This window comes from Lytechinus pictus, chromosome 2 (assembly GCF_037042905.1).
Source record: "Lytechinus pictus isolate F3 Inbred chromosome 2, Lp3.0, whole genome shotgun sequence".
Classification (NCBI taxonomy): domain Eukaryota; kingdom Metazoa; phylum Echinodermata; class Echinoidea; order Temnopleuroida; family Toxopneustidae; genus Lytechinus; species Lytechinus pictus.
This window is the reverse complement of record NC_087246.1, coordinates 59,076,734-59,100,167: the sequence shown is the minus strand read 5'-3', so window position 1 is coordinate 59,100,167 and position 23,434 is coordinate 59,076,734. Positions and strand designations below refer to the sequence as shown.

The window sequence follows — 23,434 nt, the reverse complement described above, 5'->3', positions numbered from 1 at the left end:
TTGCATGACTTTGCACTTTTCGGGTTTAGGCGTAACGTCATTTGAGATGCACCATTGACTCAGCAAATTAACATGGTCCTGCATGGAGCTTTGCTGGTTCTTTGGTAAAACCTCCACAACGCTTAAGTCGTCTACATACTTCCATCGATACCTTGTACTTATAGCAGCATCATTGACGAGTACAAGGAAGAGGATAGGCCCAAGTTTCGTACCCTGGGGCACTCCGCAAGAGAGACACAGATGACTAGATGAGTATCCCTGATGTCGAACCATTTGATAACGCTCCGAAAAAAAAACTACAGACGGTAGGTAAAACAGAAGCATCTACTCCCAGATTGATCAGCTTTTCAATAACCTTGGTGTGATTGACAAGGTCAAAGGCCTTTGTGAAATCAATTGTACAAATGTTGGCGTAACATCCACTGCGTTCCAAACTCCTGTAGATGAGATCCAGCATATCTACAAGATAATGATTGATTGAGCTTCCTTTCATATTGCCATATTGAGAAGGATCAATGTGAGGCCTGAGATAAATCATCAACCAGTCTGCCAGAAAGCTCTCAAATAATCTGGACAGGACAGAGGTGATCGAGATTGGACGAAGCTGGTCAAGGCAGGTGACTCGTTGAGTTTTAGGAACAGCGCAAACCGATGCACACTTCCATTTCGCAGGGAAATAACCGACTTTCAGGCATTCATTGAATATCTTGCTCAACGGTCCTGAAATTTCCAATGCGAATTCCTTGAATAGACGAGTAGGAACACCAGGGAAAATGACGGCTTCTTGGTCATTCCAGTAAGAGACCGTATCTGTCTGTGCCACTTTCCTGGTTCTGATTGTTTCAGATGCTCGACCTTGTTACGGAAATAGGTTGATTTAGCTCTGCTTATTTCACGTTGAACTTTATTCCTTAGTTGATGGTATCGATCAAACTTTCTACTTCTATAAGCTAGTTCACGCTGGTTAATCAGACTTCGAATTTTTACATTGAACCACGGTTTGTCTCTTGCTCTCCGTTTAAAAAGGGGGGGGGGGGTCACAATTTCCAGAGGAATAAGCAAAACAAAAAAGGGTCTTCACTTTCAAAGGGGGGGGGGGGGGCGGGCCAGCTGTGCCCCATGGATATATTTAATCTTCTAATCTAATTTAAGGGAAATTTTAGTTTATTTTGATGAGATCCTCTTCAGAAGCAATCAAGATGGCGGAGTGTAGGGGCCTTCGTGACCTGGATCCTTCCATTACTCGTACAGATAAAGTTATATTTTTTCCCTTGTACCACTCACACTAGTACGAGGTTAGTATGGCCTTGTACAGATGTTGCCTTTTTTACATGTTCTATGGGGTGACATTTCCGTTAATGAATACATTGGTTGCTTCCCTGAATCTCACATCCAGATCATTTAACTTGGTTTTCATCAGTGATTTTCTCTGCTCGTAAATCTTCTTTCTTTCTTGTCGTTTTTTTAATCGGACAAGGATGGGTATTGATTTGGTTTAAGATAAAGTAAATCTTTTCATTTTTTTTTAAAGATAAAGTATATCATACTGTTTGATATTTCATGAATTGACATGGAAATTGAATATTCTCAGGAGTTTTTGTAATCACGAACAAAATGTGTATATACCTATGCAGGCGTGAAGCACAAGCTGAATACTTCAATGTTATTATCTGAAAAGGGGCATGTTAATGACGGTTTGCTGTGGGTTATGGTAAAGATACACTAACACATCTCATCAATCAAATAATGCGAGCGCGAAGCGCGAGGAGAAAATTGTTTTCCGACATGAAAAATTGACATAGCACTCTTTTTTTAACGATGAAGAGGACAAGTTATCTTATTAAACAATGCGACTGCAAAGGGAAAAACTTTTTATTTTCTTACTTGAAAACTAGAGTCTAAAACTTTATGTAACCATGTACAGGATAGGTAGACAATTGATGCGAGCGCGAAGCGCGAGGTAAAAAATTCATTTTTTCGACTTGGAAACTGGATACTCCTAGCACTTTTTGTAAACGTGTGCCGAATAGGTATATATCTGACTAAACAATTTATTGATGCAAGCAGGAAGCGCGAGATGATCAAATTTTTTCCTCATTTGAAAACTGGACATTCTACAACTTTTTTGTCACCATGAACAGGATAGGTATCTGATCAGATAATTGAAGTGAAACGTGTATTGATTTAAGTAATCTTTGATATACTGACTTGAGAGGGACCCTTCTAAGCGCCGATTCCTCTCCTTAATTTCCTTTATTCTTCCCCTTCCTCTTTTCCTCTTCTTTTTTTGCCTTTGCCTTTCCCTTTTTTGTGGTGTAGCGAAACGAACCCTATGGATCCGCCTATGATGTCATCGAGTCATCAACACCGAGACTTCTCTGGAACGGGCGCCTTTATCATGTTTTATTCATTATATTGCATGATGTTTTCATGTCTTTAGGATCCAAAACCGTTTGAATGAAAGCTTGTTTGAATAGAGAGCTTCATTTGCTGTACGATCTTGTTAATTTTTAATGAATAAGTCCAGTCCACCCCAACAAAAAGTTGATTTGAATAAAAAGAGAAAAATCCAATAAGCATAACACTGAAAGTTTCATAAAAATCGGATGTAAGATAAGAAAGTTATAACATTTTAAAGTGTTGCTTAATTTCACAAAACAGTTATATGCACATCCTGGTGGGTATGCAAATGAGGAGACTGATGACATCATCCACTCACTATCTCTTTTGTATTTTTTTATTTTTCTCCTCATTGTCAAGTGAAACAATGATTAATTCCTCCCTGAACATGTGAAATTAGCATTGTTTAATACTAAACCCCTCAAAAAAGTTTGGAAATCTGTGTTTAGACATTAATTTACCCCAACTCCCAATTTTACACAATGCATCCTTGATATCATTCAAAAGATCATTTAATTTTCTTTAAAATGATACCATGCTTGTTATGATCATGCCATCATGAGCAGGATTCAAAAGTGTTGGATGAGGTCTGAATTGAAAAGCTGCAAAACGAGCAGAAATAGTCATGATGGGTCAATACAGAACATGATTCTTTTGTCTGTGTCAATAGACAGATAGAGATGAAAATCCATTCAAATCAAGCCCCTGCTTCTGTAGTGATGGTACTGTGAGATAACATGGTTTGAGTCGTGGTTTGAAATACCAATGCATGTTTGTTTGTTATGTTTTTGCTTGTAAAGAGGTGTGTTTGATTCCATGTTAATGGTGATGTTAAGGTGCATGAAAACATTTAAAAGAAACCACTGAGAAACTCACTCATCACCACTGAAAAAAGAACAGTGACTTTCAATATTGTGTCATTTTGCAACTTTTGCATTTTGACCTTGCACAACATTTCAAGGCACTGCACCTCCATGTGAACGATAATCATATCATGTTAGGGTATCATTTTAAAGACAATTGAATGATCTGTTCATTGATATTAATTACACATTGATATTTACTAAAACCGATAAGGAATTATCGATCAAAGTAAAAAAAAAAAACCGCTGAGAAACTCACTCATCACCACGGACAAAAAGAACAGTGACTTTCAATATTGTGTCATTTTGCAACTTTTGAATTTTGGCCTTGCCCCACATTTCAAGGCACTGCACCTCCATGTGAACCATAATCATATCATGTAGGGTATCATTTTAAAGAAAATTAAATGTTTTATTCATCAATTGCTATTAATTACACATTAATATTGTCTAAAACCGAGGAGGAATTATCGATCAAAGTCAGATTTCCAAACTATTTTTTAGGAGTTTATATGATTCAGTCAAGTTGGTCCTTTTTGTCAAATCTATAAAAAAAATGAAATATTGTATAATTCAAACAATAAAAAACAAAATAAATAGTAAGTGAGGGACATCATCGACTGTCTCATTTGAATTGTGCATATCACTGTTTTGTGAAAAATAAGCAAAGATTTAAAATGTCATAACTTTCTTATTTTATATCCGATTTTATGAAATTTTCAGCGTTTTGCTAGTTTGATTTTTCTCTATTTATTCAAATCAACATTTTTCTGGGGTGGAGTTGGCCTTTAAATACAAATCATAATACTCTAGATAGAAGGAACAAAATAAAATGCTTACAATTTTTGTACTTATGTCATTTTTAGAATTTTCAACCACAACTATGATTAACGGGGGTGAAAAAATACCTACATCATATATCATAACGTGTTTGCGTTTGCTCTGTAGGTCTGACGGTTGTTGAAGATGTGGAACGACGCACAGCTCCCCTACGGCAACGATAGACATTCTGAGCATGGTCCTAATCTAAGGAATGACAGCGGGAGAGGTGGACGTAGAGGCGGACTCAGACGACAGGGACGGGGAGCTATAACGGGTATAGATGGTGGTAGACTGGACAGAAGAGAGGACAGTCATGACAGAAGGAATCGGGGAAGATCGCGCACAAGGGACGGATCCCGAGACAGAGGAGACGCCGAAAATCCCGGGAGATTCAGGGGAGATCAATTTGCAAGAGGTAGAAGAGATGGAGAAAGGGGGAGAGGTGGAGGGCAGGGTAGGCCTGATGTAAGAGAGAGAGACGCGAGAGGCGATGATGACAAAAGAGGCCCATTCCGCCATCGTCACGGTGACAGACAACAGGATGGACAACGAGGAACTCCTGCAAGAGGTCGGGGTCAAAGAGGGGGCCACGTGGATAACGCATCTAGATCTACAAGACATGGTTACCGGACAGATGAAAATACTAGGTATGCATAGCCTAGAGGGAGGGACTAAGTACATGCAATTTTAATAATGACATCGATCTTCTCCTTCCATTGGAGTATCTGGAAAAAAATTGTCAGGAGGGGCAAAGTTCACCAACTTTCCCTCAATCAACCGTATAAATAATTTATTATAAGCAAAAACAAAATAAAAAGGGTCATCGAAATTCTGTCGAGGGTAGCACGTCGCCCCTGTCCTCCATGGGTACGCTAGTTCCTCCTGTCTTGAAGCACTGGCCTCTTATTCATTTTTACAAACACAAATGAATTGAAATTCTCATTATGATATACTGTAAGTTCTAATTAAATATGACCAGAGTAAACTACAAACTTGGCTTATTCATGCATACGGGGAAAGGAAAGGATCTGATCAGACTTAGAAGCTGAGTGTGAATATAATTTTGGCCAGGCAATTGCCGAGGCATACATTTTGACTATATGTAATCGAGAACTCATTAACTGTAATGAATGTGGAAAGAACACTGGCCATATGCAAATCGCATTTAACAAAAATGTTGACTTTATCATTTATTACTTTCGTTGCAGACACGGACAGTCCCAGGGTAGATTCTCCAAGAACCAAGGCAACTTCAGACCTCTTAGTTCTAGACTTCTAATGGAAATTCTCGAGAAAGACCCTTCCGAGGCTGCTACTGAGCTCGGGTCCCTTAAAGGAAACCTTCAAGCTGGTCTGAATGACGACTCGATAGATGAAATACGTCAACACCTCTTTTGGAAGGCTCTAGCATTCATTTGTGGAGCTCTAGGTGCGGACCAAACAGTGACCATGCTCCTCACAATGACACTTGACTCAAAGCTATGTCGTCAGCATTTACTCACGTTTATGACTAAGCTTAGGCGTCATGGAGAGCAAATCGGTGAAAGACGATCGACCATGTTAAATAATGTTTTCACTGTCTTTCTCTCAGCGATGCAAAGTTTGCCAAGCCGTGCGTCTGATCTCAAAGTCGCTGTCACACTAATTTCCGACGCTGTATCAGAAATGGATGAAGATGAAAGACGGAATGAGCTTATGAAGTCAATAAAGATGTTGAGCAGTCACATTGAGGATATTGAAAAGGAGAGAGAGAAAAAGCGACAGATGGACCGAATTTCAAAGAACCCACCCCCTGACGATTTTCGCCAGCAAAACATTCTTCCTACCGTCAAGGAATTGCAACCTGGATATCAACCATTTCTTCGTCCTCACCTAACAAGAGGAGTGTATGCCGATGTAGACCACTACCTGGACGTTCAATTCAGACTCTTAAAGGAAGACTTTATTTACCCTCTCCGCAATGGGATATCTGAGTACCTAACTTTCAAGAAAGCTAATCCTGATAGGAGGGCCAAAATTCAGGATGTGCGCATCTATGAGGAAGCTCGGTTTGATAAATCCGTCCGCGACTTCTCGGGAATATCCCACTACATGGCTTTCAAGAAGTTGCCCCGAGTCCGATGGAACTCAACAAAGCGGCTCATGTACGGATCACTGCTTATCCTCTCAACAGATGATTTCAAATCGTACATATTTGCTACAGTCGCCAAAAGGGATGTTGAAGATCTAGAGAAAGGACTGGTAGCAGTAACACTGGTCGACCAAGAAGATGCATCTTGTCTCCAAAATAAGACTTTTGTAATGGCAGAATCATCTGTCTTCTTTGAAGCCTATCGTCCAGTTCTCCTAGGACTCCAGCGTATGTCTGGTCATTCCTTGCCATTTTCAAGATATACTTTGAGTATGTTAAGTGATATAAAGCCACCTGACTACCTAATAGAATGTATAATTACTGAAGATGGCGACATGATACAAGAGAAAAGAAGCATCGATATCTCGCCATTGCTGAAACGTACGCAACGGTGCTGTCAAAAAGTTGATGTTCTTTGTGATGGTGCTTGGCCTGATTTGGACGACGTACAGCTCGATCATTCACAATACGAAGCAGCAAAGGCGGCTCTCACTAAAGAATTGTCTATCATACAGGGTCCTCCAGGTACTGGCAAGACCTACATTGGTCTTAAGATTGTGGAAACCCTTCTACGTAACAGAAACATCTGGTCAAGTGACGAAGACCCTGGCCAAATTTTGCTCGTTTGCTACACCAATCATGCTCTCGATCAATTTCTGGAAGGGATCTTAAAATTCCATGACGATGGCATCGTGAGAGTTGGGAGTCGAAGCAAGAGTGAGCAGTTACAAGCCTTCAATCTGAATCGTTTGGTTGGTCGGAGAGTACGGAATAATGAAGAGTACGTTCAACGAAGGGTTCGTCATGTAAAGAAAGAAGTTGACGCTGCAAAGAGACGTGTGGAGAGAACGCAAGCTAGGATAGAGGGTGCAAGACATGGGATCATCAACGAGTACGAACTAGGTCAGTTCATGTCATGGAAGCTTTACGATAGCCTCCTGCGGCTTTCTCATATGAAACGGTCAAACTCCTGGATGGTAGAGTGGCTACTATGTGAATGTCACAACGATAGAGATTGGAACCCATATGGGCAGAGTGATAAACGCCAGGAGGAGGAGGAGGAAGAAAAGATCCCAATTCACGATCCTGCTGAACATAAAACCACAGTCGATGTAGAATATGAGCGCAGTGCCATCGAGTCTGAAAGAATGATTGATGACGAATATGACGAAGAGGACTCTGACGGCGAGGAAGAGGAAGACTATCCATTTCTCGGCTTTGACTTGCATCTTTTGGACAAGCCAGATCAACGTATTTTAAAGAGGTTCATCCAAAAGAAACTCTCCGGTAAAGACGTTCTCGACCCACGAATCGTTCTATCGATTAAGGATGTTTGGACCATGCATCCAAATGACCGATGGGCACTGTATCATGTGTGGATGAAAAGCTATCTTGAAATGTTGAACGGAAAGCTACCATCTTATGAACTCAAATTCAAGCAACTTTGTGGACAGCTCGATGAGGCAAAAGATGTAGAGAAATACCATGTTCTTCGAGAGGCGACTATAATTGGTATGACTACAACTGGAGCAGCTAATCACCAACAGGTTCTACAGAGAGTCAGACCAAAGATCGTAGTTGTAGAGGAAGCTGCTGAGGTACTTGAGGCACACATTGTCACAGCATTGAATGCATCATGTCAACAACTCATTCTTATTGGAGATCATCAGCAACTTCGACCGAAACCGAATGTGTATCTATTGGCTAAGAAGTATCACCTGGACGTATCATTGTTTGAAAGACTTATCAACAATGAATTCCCCTACTCTCAGCTTGAGCTCCAACATCGCATGCGTGTTGAGCTATCGGATCTAATGAAAAGGCACTTCTACGACAATCTTCACGACCATGAAAGTGTGAAGCAATACGACAGTGTCGAATCAGTCCAAAAGGATATCTTCTTTCTAGATCATGCAGAAACAGAAAATGAGATGGAAGATACACAAAGTCACTTCAATCTCCATGAAGCCAGATTCATTGTAGCTTTGTGCTACTACTTTCTGCAGCAGGGGTATCAACCTGGTCAGATTACAATCTTAACAGCTTATACCGGTCAGCTGCTAAAAATAAAACAAATGATGGATCGTAGCAAGTTTGAAGGAGTCAAAGTAACTTCAATAGACAATTACCAGGGAGAAGAAAATGATATCATCCTACTATCGTTTGTGAGGAGTAACAACCATGGACATATTGGATTCTTGGGGATTTCCAACCGAGTCTGTGTTTCCCTATCAAGAGCGAAGAAAGGATTGTACTGCGTTGGAAACTTCACTCTCTTTGCAGAAAAGAGTGAACTATGGAAAGGAATCGTAAATGATCTAAAATCATGGGGATATATTGGTGATTCCTTGACATTGCAGTGTAGCAATCATCCGGATGAGATGACGTCGGTGAAAACCGATGATGACTTCAAGAAAGTACCTCTAGGTGGATGTAACAGAGACTGTGAAACAAGATTGAACTGTGGGCACGTTTGTCGATTGAAGTGCCACCCTACCGATCTTGACCATCTGATATACAAATGTAAAGCGCCTTGCTCCAAAGTAATATGTGAAAGAAACCACACTTGCCCAAAGCGCTGCTCAGATATTTGCCCAAATTTCTGTTCAGTAAAGGTGGACAAAGAACTACCCTGCCATCACTGGTGTAACACTGAATGCATGACGGATATTTGGTCGATCGTGTGTGAGGAAATGATCGAAAAAACTTTGACGTGCTCACACGTTCGTATTCTTCCATGCCACACACCAACGGCGGGACTTGAGAGCGAGTGTGAAGTCATCATCAACAAGCAATTGTACTGTGGGCACAAAAAGACAGAGAAGTGTAATGGAAGCGGGCGATGCGATGAATTAGTCTTGAAAGTTCTGGAATGTGGCCACTCCTGTGAAGCAAAGTGCCATAAAGATTCAAAGAACATCAGATGTAAAGTAAATGTTGAGAAAACACTACCATGTGGACATACACACACTCTTCTCTGTTCTGCAAGTATTAGAGATTTGATGTGCAACACGATTACCAGAAAAATGCTTCCATGTGGACACGAAATCATAGAAAAGTGTTTTCACAATTCTAAATGCCCAGAACTTGTCGAGAAAACATTGCCATGCGGTCACAAATTGGAGATGAAGTGTTCGACTGAAGTTGATGCAGTGGTGTGCGAGGCAAAGTGTAGTAAGAAGCTTCCATGTGGCCACAGTTGCAAGAAAAAGTGTGGAAAAGAGTGCACGGAGATCTGCAAAGAGAAGGTCACCAGGCATGACTTTCCCTGTGGTCATGAAGTAACCGTGAGATGCTGCGATGGACCAGATGAATGCCCCTTCACTTGCGATGAGATGCTAATATGTGGTCATAGATGCAAAGGGACTTGTGGGGAATGCTCTCAGGGTCGTTATCACCTACCCTGCAAAGAGACATGCAAGAAAAGGCTCATATGCGGACATGAATGCGCCCTCAAATGTGGAGCACCGTGTCTTTCCTGTAAGAAGAAATGTCTTCGGCGCTGCCGTCACTCGCAGTGCAAACATCCTTGCAATGAGCCATGTGAACTTTGTATGAAGCGATGCAACTGGAAATGTGATCACTACGAGTGTAAGAAGCTGTGCTTCGAGCCTTGTGACAGACCTCCATGTATCAAGCCCTGTCCAAAGAAAAGAAAATGTGGTCACCCTTGTATTGGTCTGTGTGGTGAAATCTGCCCAAACAAATGTCGCATCTGCCACAAAGATGATTCGGCGCTTCGCTTCTTTGGGACGGAGAACATAGAAACGTCAAGGTGAGCAGAACTGTATATATTGATAAAAACATAAAAACGTCTCCAAGTCACAGTGCAGATGAAAATTAATTTTTTTATGAATAATAGCAGACTGGATGAACCTCTAATGGACGTATTATCAATGAATTAAACATTTCTGTATAGATTATTCAATTATAGTCACTCATCTTGGTTACACTTCGTAATTCCGAAGGTTCGTAATTCCGAAGGTTCTTTATTCCGAAGGTTCGTAATTCCGAAACACGCAAATTGCCTATACCTCGATGTTCGTTAATCCGAAAACGTAAAAGGGCTCGTTAATCCGAACATTTGTGGCGTTATTCCGAAGGTTCGACAATCCGAAAACAAAATAAGGTACGATGTTCCGAAGGTTCGTTAATCCGAAAACGAAATAAGGTTCGTTGTTCCGAAGGTTCGTTAATCCGAAAACGAAATAAAGTTCGTTGTTCCGAAGGTTCGTCAGTCCGAAAACGAAATAAGGTTAGTTAATCATTTAGTTTTCGGACTAACGAACCTTCGGAATTACGAACCTCATTTCTTTTTTGGATTAACGAACCTTCGGAATTACGAACCTCACTTCGTTTTCGGACTAACGAACCTTCGGAATTACGAACTTCATTTCGTTTTTGGACTAACGAACCTTCGGAATTACGAACCTTCGGAAATACGAACCTTCGGAACAACAAACCTTCGGAATAACCGAACCTTCGGAATAACGAAGCTTCGGAATTACGAATGTATGCGACTCATCATTTCGTGGCGCTAAATGGACAATTGTTTTGTAATCGTATAATTGAAATTCAAACTTGTATCTATTTACTCATCGGGATCGTTTATAACACTGTGAAAGTATTAGGACGTTGTATCTTATTCACGTTGAACGAACGCCAAAAACCCACAATCACAACAACATGATCACCTGTGCTGATCAACTCTTTCAATCCAATTCAATTCAAATAGGTTAATTTTGTACAATGCAGCAATTGGAAATGCATAAAATGATACAAAGTGATATTATAAATAAACAAAACATTGCCTCGATTAAATATTAACATTGAATGCAAGAGAACTTGAAAAAAGCATAGAGGTCTTGTGAGAAAAAGTTCTTTAAAAAATATCCATTACACAAGCATATCTTAATCATTAGAGTAACATAAAATAAGACATGTCAAAAGCATATACAAAAAAGGGAGAACAATCTGTTAATGCTTAGACAAGAGGGACATTTTAAGATATGTTTTGAATTGTTTTGAATTTACATTTGTGTATGGGCGTATGTTACGTGGTATATAATACTAATTCAACTTTCGTTCTCACATATAGGTACATTCAGTTAGAAGATTGTGGACATTGTTTCGAGGTAGAAGGGCTAGACAGGTTCCTTGGACTTGGCACAAAGACCGATACAACAGATGCCTTTACCAAATTATCGGTAAGAATGAAAATACTTTGATTTCTCGTTATATACCCTTTGAATTGTTTTCGACGTAAGAATTCATATGCTCATGAAGAGAGAAAAAAAGACACGACCCAATATAGGAGTAATGATGGGTATCTCTTGAAAAAGTTTACGTCTCAGAAAGATTTTCCCCCCAATGTTACTCCTGTTTTGCTTTATTTCATTTTAAATTCTGTCCATTCCTGTATTTTATTTGCGCTTGATAACGAAAAGACGAAAAAAATCTTACATGTCTATATTCAGCTCCATTCTTATTGTTTTTTTATTATTTTCTTTACCATCACCTCCATTCTCCTGAAAAAATCCCATTTGTAGTATGTGTCGGTTTTTGCAAATGTCCTTGAATGAATTTCTGAGTCTTTACCATATGATCTCTATCCCTTTCAAGGTAAAAGCATGTCCAAGATGTGAAAAACCCATTCAGCTAAGCCGTCGTTACACCAGTCTCCTTAAGGAATCACCAACAATCAAGCATCGGATCATCGAAAAGCTAAAGGGTGCTGGCAATGAAGGGTACACACACCTCTATGATAAAGTTAACTCGTCCGTTTCATTGGCACGCGAAACAATTCTGGTTCTCTTAACCAGGCCTGCCTCAAGTAGGATGTCACTTTTCATGAATTTGAGGAGTACTCATTCAGCGATTGACCGCCCATTCGTCAAGGAACTTCGAAATCTACTACAGGTTGCGGCAGATGAACTTGCCGTTCGTGTCAAGTCTTCTCCGAGTACACTAGTAGATCAGCGCGAGAGCGACCTCTGGAAAGAGATGCATCGGGTAACAGTCATGTGTGACTTAGCCAAGGTATTGATAAATAACCCAACTCAGACAGATGATATACCCAGACTGATTGTTTTCCTTAAACTGGGCAAGGATATGAACTTGGCCCACTCCCTACTCAAGGATATCAGCAGGGCGAACGGTTACAGTCGTACCCTTACTGAACTGACCGATTTCAAACCCAACTCGCCTCTTTCTCTCGACGCATCCATGTGGTTCGTATGTACCAGTGGACATCTCGTTCCAAATCGCCAAATCAAGAAGGGACCTTGCGATGATTGCGTTAATAGGAAACTGGTCGAGGAAACATTACTTGCAGAGGCTTCTTCCAATGCAGATCATCATGGTTATCCAAGACAGAATGTATCCGGCCAACGGGGTTTTCATGACCAGCATTTCCAGCGGGGTAGGGGACGAGGGCGTGGAAGGAGAGGCAGAGGAAGGAGGGGTGGACAAAGAGGAGGCCGCGGTCAAAGAAACTACAACCCGTACTTTCTTTGAAACATGCAAATTGCGGTGTAAACTTTCATTTGGGACTTTCTGATATTTTAAGAATTCATCTTGAGATGTTGATCTGTTAAAACCTAGAAAACTTTATACGAATTAGAATTCTACTAAACCTTACAATGGATGGTTTATTGGACAGTGGAATTCACGCTAAGGCCCATTATTGTCTAAATTCGGTTGTTTTTATTGTTATGTTGATTTTGAATTCAAAGTACAATAGTCAGGTGCCAGGCATACTGACGTAATGTATCTCACTGATCAAATAATGCTAGCGCGAAGCGCGTGCTGAAATTTTTTGATATTCAAAATGTTGTAATCACAATACGTACCTGTCTCGCTAAACAAACAATACGAGCGCGAAGCTCGAGCTGAAATGTTTGTATATATTGACCTCTAACAGGAACAATTTAGGGACAATGATTTAGGAGTATACATATCTCACCATAGTCATCTAATGCGAGAGCCAACCGCTTGCTGATTTTGTTAGAATTACATCTTAACACATGAAGCACTTTTTCAGTCATTGTAACCATGATTATCATTCGCATCTCACTCATAAAATATTGCGAGCGCGAATCGCGAACTGAAAATTTAGGAAATTCAGACCTGAAGAGGGGCATTCTAAAGCTTGTTTGTAGGAATTCACCAAGACCATACGTATATACTTGTGGAAGCGTCGTGGTCTAGCGGTTCTGACTCTCGCCTTTTAAACAGAGGGTCGTATGTTCGAATTCCACCGCGGCCAGCGTCCTTTGGCAAGGCGTTATTCCACACTTTGCCACTCTCGACCCAGGTGTTAAATGGGTACCCGGTAGGATGTGAACGTCAATGTGATTAAATTGACACGTGTGCACTGATAAACGGTTGCCTGGCCAGGATACTCCCCAGGGAGTGGAGATGGGTACTTTATGTGTGGAACTGTGCTGGATCCTATGACCGGGGTAATAAATGTAACTATTATTGCTATTATTATTATCACTATCATTTCACTAACCAAATGATGCGAGCGCGAAGCGCGAGCTGAAAATTTTAATATTCAGATTATAAAAAAGGGACATTTTAAGGACTGATTTTAGGAATTCATGAAGAGCAGACATATCTCACCAATCCACTTATGCGAACGTAAGAACGGACAGGATATGTTTTGTATTAAGACATTACTAATAGGGCAATCACTTTAAGTGGTAATGAATAAGAAGCTTATGTCATTATATAAACAGTAACTTGAAGTGCGATGAAATTTATTTTGTGTATATTGACTTGAAAACGGCAGATTTTAGCACAACATGATTATATATCCCGTTAAACAGACAATGCGAGCACCAGGAACAATGAATATATAGGCCCTGAGTAAATTATGTTTCATAAAGTTATGAAAAACATGTTTCTTATGTAATATAACAAACATAATTAAAATATAACATTATAATGAACAATAATTTCTTCTTCCCCACCACGTTTCTCTTCCTTTCTCCCTCTTTTTCTCATTTTCCCGGTTTTTTTTTTTCGCCAGCCGTATAGATACGCCACTTACTTTATGTTAATCAATATTTTCAGAAATGTCAATTTTCACTTCTACGAGAGTGCGGAATAAGCGAAATCCATTATCTCGAACAAACGAGTGGTGGATTTGCTCTTTTTAATTTCCAGAGTGGATTTAAAAGGGAATAAAATGATGTAACCATTGCCCATTTGGTTTTTCACATTTAGCTATTGGTTCATATATATTGTATATAAGTATATTCATCCACTATCCAAATTGAAGGTTTTATCATTGTATATACATACAAATATGAAACATAAATGGTATGATAATGACCATTTCCGACTGAACTTTTTTTGGTCTCTGTAGATGAGAATGTATGTAATGATATCTAATTCTTTACAAGTAGCGTAGTATAATGTTTTAAACAGCATTTACATTGCGACGTATTTCTATTAAAACATTCATAGGCGCAGGCTCATCAAATTAAGCTAATTACTACACTTCTGCTGAAATAAGTTTCCAGATTATAAGATTATAACGGTGATTGTTTTAGCTCATCACTGCTTCTCAAACAGGGGCGGCACCAGGAATTTTTTTCAAGGGAGGGGGGCAGACCGTCCTGAAGCTTTATTCTCACTTGAATGATAGGGTATACGACCCAGATTTTTCTTTATTTGACACTTTCATTTTTCCCCCTTTTCCTCTTCGTGCTCTTTTTTCCTCTCCCCTTTCTTGGAGAATCATAGAGTGGTCGCCCCCTCCACATGACCGCGTACCCCTATATTCAGAAAGAATGAAATGTATACATACACGTATGTGTTTAAATTAGTAAAACGGGCTATAACCCGATGAAGAAAACTACCTATTGCATGAAGAGAAATACAGTATGCATTCATTCATTTATAGAATATGCGTAGTATGCTTATAGCTATGTTTTACTTCAAAAGAGCTAAAATGACAATTTTGTTGTAAATAAATCTATATCGTTGTATGGTATTATCTGAGAAAAATATTGTATACTTGTGTGAGAAAAAATGCATGTGAACAGTTATTGATTTGAAAACAAACTTTGACTTGTGATTGGAACACTTTGATTTTTTGAAAATGTTATGTAGTGCACTGACCCGTGAGCCCAAACTTTAAGCATACAAGGTTAGAAAGCAAGCAACGTGTGGTCTCAATAACTGTGTGCTGTATATAGCTGGTCTTGCGATAACTATTCATAATTCACAGAGTAAATCCACCCACACAGTTTCATAATATGTATGGGGGAAGTGTTTTGAGGAAAAAGTACTTGTGTCACTACTTGATAACATAATCATTGCAGTATGAATGTATTGAGCCGTAAATTAATGTGTATCATAAAGCTACACTGCTCACATTGACTATTTGGGGACTTGAAGTGGTAGTATGAATGGATTGGTTCATATTAGTTGTCTTCTAGTACACCTTTCTTCCCAAAGTTATGCAATATCACAGTTATCACAATGTCACTTCCGTTGTGAAAAAAAGTAATATGACGCGGGTATTGACCCGTAACAATAGGCCTGCTTAACTTGATACAACCTCTAACGAACATTGTGTTAATGTCAAAAGATTTTTTCGCGTTTCGTCGCATACGACTTACAAGACGACTCCTATTTTTATCAAATAATATCAACCCACAATTTATTTATACCGCATTATATATATCCTTTCACCTCCCCCTGTTTATATCTAAGGCGGCTACAAAAACACTTCCCAAATCAACTCCATTTATTTTGAATATTTTGCTCATGGTGGTAATTTTAATTCATACAGCAAAACTGCACCATAGATCTCTTTATATTCATGCTTTGTATGTATTGTTGTATTATTATTTTACTTTGAGTTTTGGTACATTAGGTTTATTCCATAATTTTATCTGTGATAATTTGTGTAATTAATCCTGCGAATGATCTTGAAGTGATATCATTATTATGTAATTTGTATTATGTACCGATTATTCAGTCAAATAATATTCTCCCCCTGTACGGTAGAATGTGTCATATCGGATGAAATGTTATTTCGTAGATGCGGACATTATCAAAAATCTTGTACGTACAGTTTTGGGGATTGTAGTTATATGTCTATCGCGTTGTCTGGGATCATATAAAATGGTTTTAGCATATTGCTCTGAGGAGCTCCGAGTTCACTTGCTCAAATTAATACATGCGATTACTTACTTTAGTTATTTGGGACACTTTTGATGTTATCAAATTGCACTTTGTTTTAAACATTTAAATTTATGGATTACTATTGTTTAGAAATGTAGTGAAACCTAAAAACAACGTTACGATAGATGTACATGTTATTGTATTACCTAGTATTAAGTCTTATAGGCCTATTCACAATAGGAAGGCAACGGATATTCATTAGACAAGATTTGTAATCATAGTATCACTGATTCTAGGAAGAGCAATCACTGAATTTCCTTTGTTCAAATAAAGAAGTTGGGCCTATCACTTAACTTTTGGAACTATTTGACTGGCGGAAGAATTTTGGCTATTTTACCGTTTCAGGTAATAAATTGGATCTCCTCTCGAGATGTTTTCATAAGTGTCGATTAATTTTCGAAATGAAACAGTCAACATATCCTTTTCCGGTCAGATATGGAATGTCAGATAAATTTCCTAACCACTGTATTAAACAGTAGTCGCTCTATTTTAAAATCTTTATTTTTGATTTTTTTTTCTAAAGTGCTAGGTCCGTGGTACAGACAAGGCATAAAGACGGATGCGCACTAGTTCATTCGATCTTATGTATATACACGTGCAGGCTCTTGGTTTGAAAAAAAAAATGTACGGCCGATACAACTGTAAAAAATAATGCATTATGTCACGTTATTGGGATCCATGTGGACATTTTATAGAACAGAAAATGTGTGTATTTGTCAATTTGTTCATAATATACGTTGCTTTTGTTCAAATTTACATTTAATCGCCAGTCCACTCCTTCACTCTTAGTAAATTTATTTACTACAGTAAGTCGATGTTTTTATTTATCTTGGTTTTGCATGGCAAATTACTGACACGAATTATAAAGGTGGATTAGCCCCTCTGAAAATATCGCCGACCTTGTTTATGCTCTGTTTATATTTTATGATCTCTGACTATGAGTTATAAGTAACTAGTTTTAAAATATACCATTTTAAAACCAAACCTATTGAAAATGTAGAGAATACATTAACTTACTTAAAAAAAATATGTATAGAGAAACAAATGTTTTGATAGCAATAATACTTGTTTTGCTAGTTGGTAACAAATCATTGCAGTATGAATACATTGAACAGTGAATTAGTGTGATATCATTTAAAGGTCAAGTCCACCCCAGGAAAATGCTGACTTGAATAAATAGAGAAAAATCAAACTAGCATGGTGCTGAAAATTTCATCAAAATCGGATGTAAAATAACAAAGTTATTACATTTTAAAGTTTCGCTTATTTTTCACAAAACAGTGATATGCACAACTAGGTGAGTCAGTCGATGATGTCCATCACTCACTATTTCTTTTGTTTTTTTATTGTTTGAATTATACAATATTTCATTTTTTATAGATTTGACAATAAGGACCAACTTGACTGAACCATATAGTATTAAACAATGCTAATTCTACATGTTCAGGGAGGAATTAATCGTTGTATCACTTGACAATGAGGAGAAAATAAGAATATTTCATATTTCATATAATAAAATACAAAATAAATAGTGAGTGGATGACGTCATAGTCTCCTCATTTGCATACCAGCCAGGATGTGCATATAACTGTTTTGTGAAATTAAGCGAAACTTTAGAATGTCATAACTTTCTTATTTTACATCCTATTTTGATGAAATTTTCAGTGTTATGCTTGTTGGATTTTTCTCTTTTTATTCAAATCAACTTTTTGTTGGGGTGGACTTGTCCTTTAAGTCGGCCTTTTGAATGTTGTATTATGGCTTAGCCTAGGAACCTGGCCAGATTCGAGCAGTTGAGGGCTTGAGATGGTGCTATACAAGACTGCTTGTTCGTACTTACACTTAATACCAATTGTCTAAGAGGTGATTTAGACAATGTTGTTCCATTTCGGGTTCCTATTTTTAATCGATTGATCAAGCAGTATTCTAATAAATTACGAAAGGTACACAAATTATTATATATAAATGTATCTAGTTAAGTTTGGTTAATGTAGCGAATGCTAAAAAAGTTTTATTTTGCATTGACGCTTGAACAAAATGTTGACTAAAAGGGGAAGTCCACCCCAACAATAAAGACGATTTGACTAAGGATAAATTTTAAACGAGCATAACAATGAAAATAAGTGAAGAGTTTGGTTGCAAAAGGGGTTAGATCCATTGGACCATTCTCCCATATTGCAATATTCTTTAACATGAGAAACTAAATTGTCATGATGTACTACCCTATCATGTGAACATAAAATTGGGTATAAAAGAAATCTACCTGTCTTCATTTTTAAAAATATTTTTTTGAAAAAAGTTATCATTGTGGATCTAACCCCTTTTGCAAGCAAACTAAAATGAATCCAATCCCTTCTGAAAAAAAAAATTCTTTGCCACTTTATTCACGCTTTGATGTGAATTTCAGATTTTATTTGGCATCATCAGAATGACTAAAAATCTATGGGTTTTGAGACCCCCCCAAAAACAAAAGAAAAAACAATAACAATGAAATTTATGAAAAATGGATCTAACGCATTTTGACAAATGAGCTCTTCAGAAGAGTTTGGTTGCAAAAGGGGTTAAGTCCACTCTAAAAAAATATTTTTTTCATTCTCCCGTATTGCAATATTCTTATACAAAACTAAATTTTCATGATACCTTACCATATGAACGTAAAATTGGGTATAAAAGAAATCTACCTGTCTTCATATTTTTTAAAATATTTGTTTTCCAACATATTTCTTTGTGGATCTAACCCCTTTTGCAACAAAACTGAAATGGATCTACCCCTTTTTGAAAAATAAGTGATTTTTCTTTGCTATTTTTGTTCACTTTTTAATAGGAAATTCAACCTTTCTTTGGTATCATCTTATAGAGCTACTAAAAGTCTATACATTGAGACAAAAAAATAAAAAATCAAATTTGATAAATAATGGATGTAATGGATCTATTTTTTTCAACCGAGCTCTTCAATTTTTCAAAATCGAATAAAAAATTTCCCTTAATTTCACAATACAGTGCGTATAAAATAAAACGGGACAGTTTAGAAAAGTCAATCAAAATTTCGTTTCAAATTATGATGTCTATATTTTGATGTTAATAGATGATCTGATGTCTTATCTTTCAAATGCTTAAAAAAATAGTTTCGTTCATGCTTGAGCAAACACGACGTTTTTGTGAATGGTTAAAATAAATGCTTGCGCCAAATGGCAGAAAATTAGAAATATTGATCATCAGACTTCTTGCTAGTTTTAATTCAATTTGCTCTCATTTCTTTTTTCTACATCAATTATGTTCATACTTGGTAAATATTATCATCGGATAATTTTACATATCTGGCCCTGAGGATGATGAGATTGAAGGTCGTCTAGGGGTCAAATGGTCAAATGATATGTGGTCATGTCCATCCTTTTTGAAGTTTTTGTTCAACTTGCTCTGATTTCTTTATTTCTGCTTCAATCATGTTCATATTTGGCATATATGATCCTTTGTTAATAATACATGTGTATCAATGAGGGTGATGGGGTCAAAATATTGTATTACATATTTTTATTATGGTTCACTTATGGTTCGCAAACCACCTTGTTTCATTTAAATATGTTATCTTTTAGCATTGAATATTCTTTCATAAGTAAGAAAACAAATTGTCAACATAATCAAGGAGATATCCACTATTAGTGGAAGAGCTTGTAATTTATATCCTTTTATTATGTGCAACAAAGGTTATGGTGTATTTGAAAGACATGAATCATATTGTCAAGGGGACATTGATTCCTTGAACAAGTCAAATTGTGTGCTTGACAGAAGGATTCATGTCTTTCAAAGGCACCAAAACCTTTGCAGCCCACAATAAAAGGATTTGATAAAATTACAAGCAATCCCATTAATAATACCATGGACCTATTACGAATACGAGTCCCCTTCCTTGGGTCTACGTATGAAAAAAACATTCAATGATAAAAGATACCATATAAAAAATACACCGACAAAACAATTTAAGTAAATGAATAGATTTGTAAATGGATTTTGACAGCATATTTCGAAAAATAAGGCAGAGATAATGAAAAGATTAAAAGGAAGTTTGCTGATTAGCAAAAAGTCTGATGATCAGTATTTTCTAATTTTCTGCCATTTTTTGAACCCCTCACAAAAGTGTTCCGTGTTGGCTCAGGCATGAACAAAACTGATATTTTTTATGGCATTTGAAAGATAAGACTTCAGATCATCTATTAACAACAAAATATAGACATAATTTTAAACAAAATTTTGATAGACCTTTCAAAACTGTCCCGTTTTTTTTTATACGCACTGTAGTTCTTGGTTCATATCCGGGGTTCAAATGAAGGAACCGATGATGTCAGCCACTCGCTTAAAAAAAATATATATACTATATGAAGTATGAAATATCCTATTTTCCCTAATGACGTTAAACAAAGTCTGATTCCTCCTTCATAATGTGCAATTTCCAATGTTGTATCCTATTGTTATTTAATAAAAAAAATAAACCTATTATCAAATCTATCAAACAATTAAAAATTGTATTATACATTACAATATAATAAAAGAATAGTGAGTTTGTAATATCATGTGCTGTGCATATATTACATACATTTTTGTGAAAAATAAGCGACATTTCAAAATATATTACATCCGATTTGATAAAATTTTCACCGTTGTGCCTTTTTGTTGGGGTTTACTTCTGATTTAATGCAATAAAGTAGATAATATAGCAAATCAATTTCGTTTTCTGTACTGCTAAATGTAGGGCCTATTGAAATTAAATGATAGTTTAGCTTGTCTTTCTCGTCACGAATTCTGCATGCAAACTGCGTAGTCCCATCTACGCAAGTATAGTGATTATAATTAATGTTTAATATGTCATAAAATGGCAAGCAAGAAGTAAAATCGATCATATAATGAAGAAAATTCGTTAAAAATATACACAATACAATTACTTTTACGCCAAAAGAAATAGGTTGTAGCAGTCCCCAAAGCCCCCACCAAATATGGCAGCGCTGACGCCGATATATATATACATATATATATATATATATATACTGTATATATATATATATATATATATCTCCGATCTTAGGTTGATTTTTCAAGTTTATTTTGGTTTGATGTTCTTCTACTTTTAATTTTTTTTTCGAGCCAAAGTGAAAGTGGTGTCCTCTCGTATTTACCCTTTACCTCCCCAACAGCGTTCAGTATATAGCACAAAATATATTCACGCTCGCACTTTTTACATCCAAAAATAAACTCGATTGACCCTTTAATCGCACGCTTTCCCAACAATAGATGTGTTTTCTATGAAGACGACATCAATTGATTCGGGAGAATATATTCTTTCAGGATATATATGAAAAATGTGGATTTTTAATATTTTATTTTATTTATTTGTAGTTTTATTTCAACAGGGTAGCCTTTTCAGACATAAAAAAACTGCTCGAACAAGTGGATTTTTTTTTATCACACTGGATATAAAAATGCCCAAATGAAATGCCAAATTTTGCTTGGATACATAATTACCCGCATGGAACACTTTTACCCAATATTTGTTTAGAGTGTAATGGAGCCACTAGGACGGTTTCTTCATCCTTATATATTTTTAAAATTCATTGTATCAATTCCTCAACTTTTTTACGATTTTCGGAGAGTTTAAAATGCTTACTGTCATATTGACATCAGAAGAGCGGCCAGCCAATCCTCCCCTAAATCACATTGCCCCCCTGCCCCCCCCCCCCCGGCATGGTGGGAATAAGATTTAGACACCAGCTTGTACAACGACAGTTCGTAGATTGCGCAAGACCAAATCGGACACGTGACATCCGCTTGATGATATTGCGCAATGAAATAGCCTTGCCGTGAGAAAATGATACAGATTACATTCTATTGTTCTAACGACGTTCAAGCGCCTACTCCGAAAATGTTGCAAGTGGGACAAAAGGGAGATGGGAAGGGGGGGGGATGTAGAATGCAATGATGAATCACAGAGACAGGGGATAGACTATTGAATACCTCCTATTCTACGAAAATAAATTCAATAATTATACCCATCCCCCAAACTTTTGAGCCATAGTAGATTTCTATTAAAAAAGGACAAGACTCTTATCTCCAACGACAGACTTAGCAAACGGCTCATTTTAGTTTCAGTTTAATGTTATTTTAACGTTTTGCACGAATAATAGGCATACAACAGTAGATAACCGTTCACAACCTAATTATTTAACCGTGTATTATACGCCAGTAAACATGAACGATATATCAAACTAGTTGGTTTACATTCCAACTAACTTTCAGTTGAGAATCTTGATATATTTTGACCGACACATTCTCAGTGAAATTTTTAATTTAAGAAAAAAATATTTTACAATAGACTAAGCTTGTAACTTGCAGAAAGTAAAAGCCTTGTCAAATACTTTTTTAAATGACCGAGAATTTATTTATTATTGTCTGTCAATGTTTCGATACTTTTGTAAACAAAATAAAAACTCAAAATAAGCGTATCCGCCCACGTGTTTGTTCGAACTTGAATATGACATGGCTTCTAAATGACTGCTCTATCATGTGATGATTATTACATGTTTGTATATGCCACCAATTTAATAAATGACTTATTCAAACCATCATTTGGTGTACACTGGTTAGGGTTGTTTGTGTATGTGTTGGATTTTTTTTTTTTTTTTTTTTTTTAGGGGGGGGGGTCAAATCACCTTTCATTTCTTTCACTATGATAGGCAGATTTCAAAGCAAGATATTACGTAGGCATGCCTTACATAGCAGGATGAAGAAATTGAATAGACCAAGTGACTAGAATAGCACATCAATGAACATTCTATGAAGGTATTTGTTGCATTTCTACTTTGAATGCATATTATAGCATGTTGTACAATGTACTTGGCAAACTGTTAACTACCAGTCGTTCGTGGGATGTAAATGAAAAACACAATTCAAAAGAATATATGAATAATCGAGACATCTAAGTTGGTGCTTATTTCATTAAATTTTAAAACACCACGTCACTTTAGTA

General features: G+C 37.2%; 1 protein-coding gene across 1 annotated transcript; it reads left to right on the top strand.

Moving 5' to 3' along the window:
• The first annotated feature begins 4,210 nt into the window (after positions 1 to 4,210).
• Positions 4,211 to 19,625, top strand: LOC129253891 (NFX1-type zinc finger-containing protein 1-like). Its single transcript, XM_054892327.2, has 4 exons — positions 4,211 to 4,732; positions 5,294 to 9,991; positions 11,315 to 11,423; positions 11,839 to 19,625. Exons 1-4 carry the CDS (start codon positions 4,230 to 4,232, stop codon positions 12,730 to 12,732), a joined length of 6,204 nt encoding a protein of 2,067 aa, XP_054748302.2. The 5' UTR covers positions 4,211 to 4,229; the 3' UTR covers positions 12,733 to 19,625.
• The last annotated feature ends 3,809 nt before the right edge of the window (positions 19,626 to 23,434 follow it).

Coding starts and splice junctions, on each gene's coding strand:
- LOC129253891 (XM_054892327.2), top strand. CDS start 4,230: ATGTGGAACGACGCACAGCTCCCCTACGGCAACGATAGACATTCTGAG. Junction 9,992..11,314: donor GAGAACATAGAAACGTCAAG/GTGAGCAGAACT, acceptor TCTCACATATAG/GTACATTCAGTTAGAAGATT. Junction 11,424..11,838: donor ATGCCTTTACCAAATTATCG/GTAAGAATGAAA, acceptor ATCCCTTTCAAG/GTAAAAGCATGTCCAAGATG.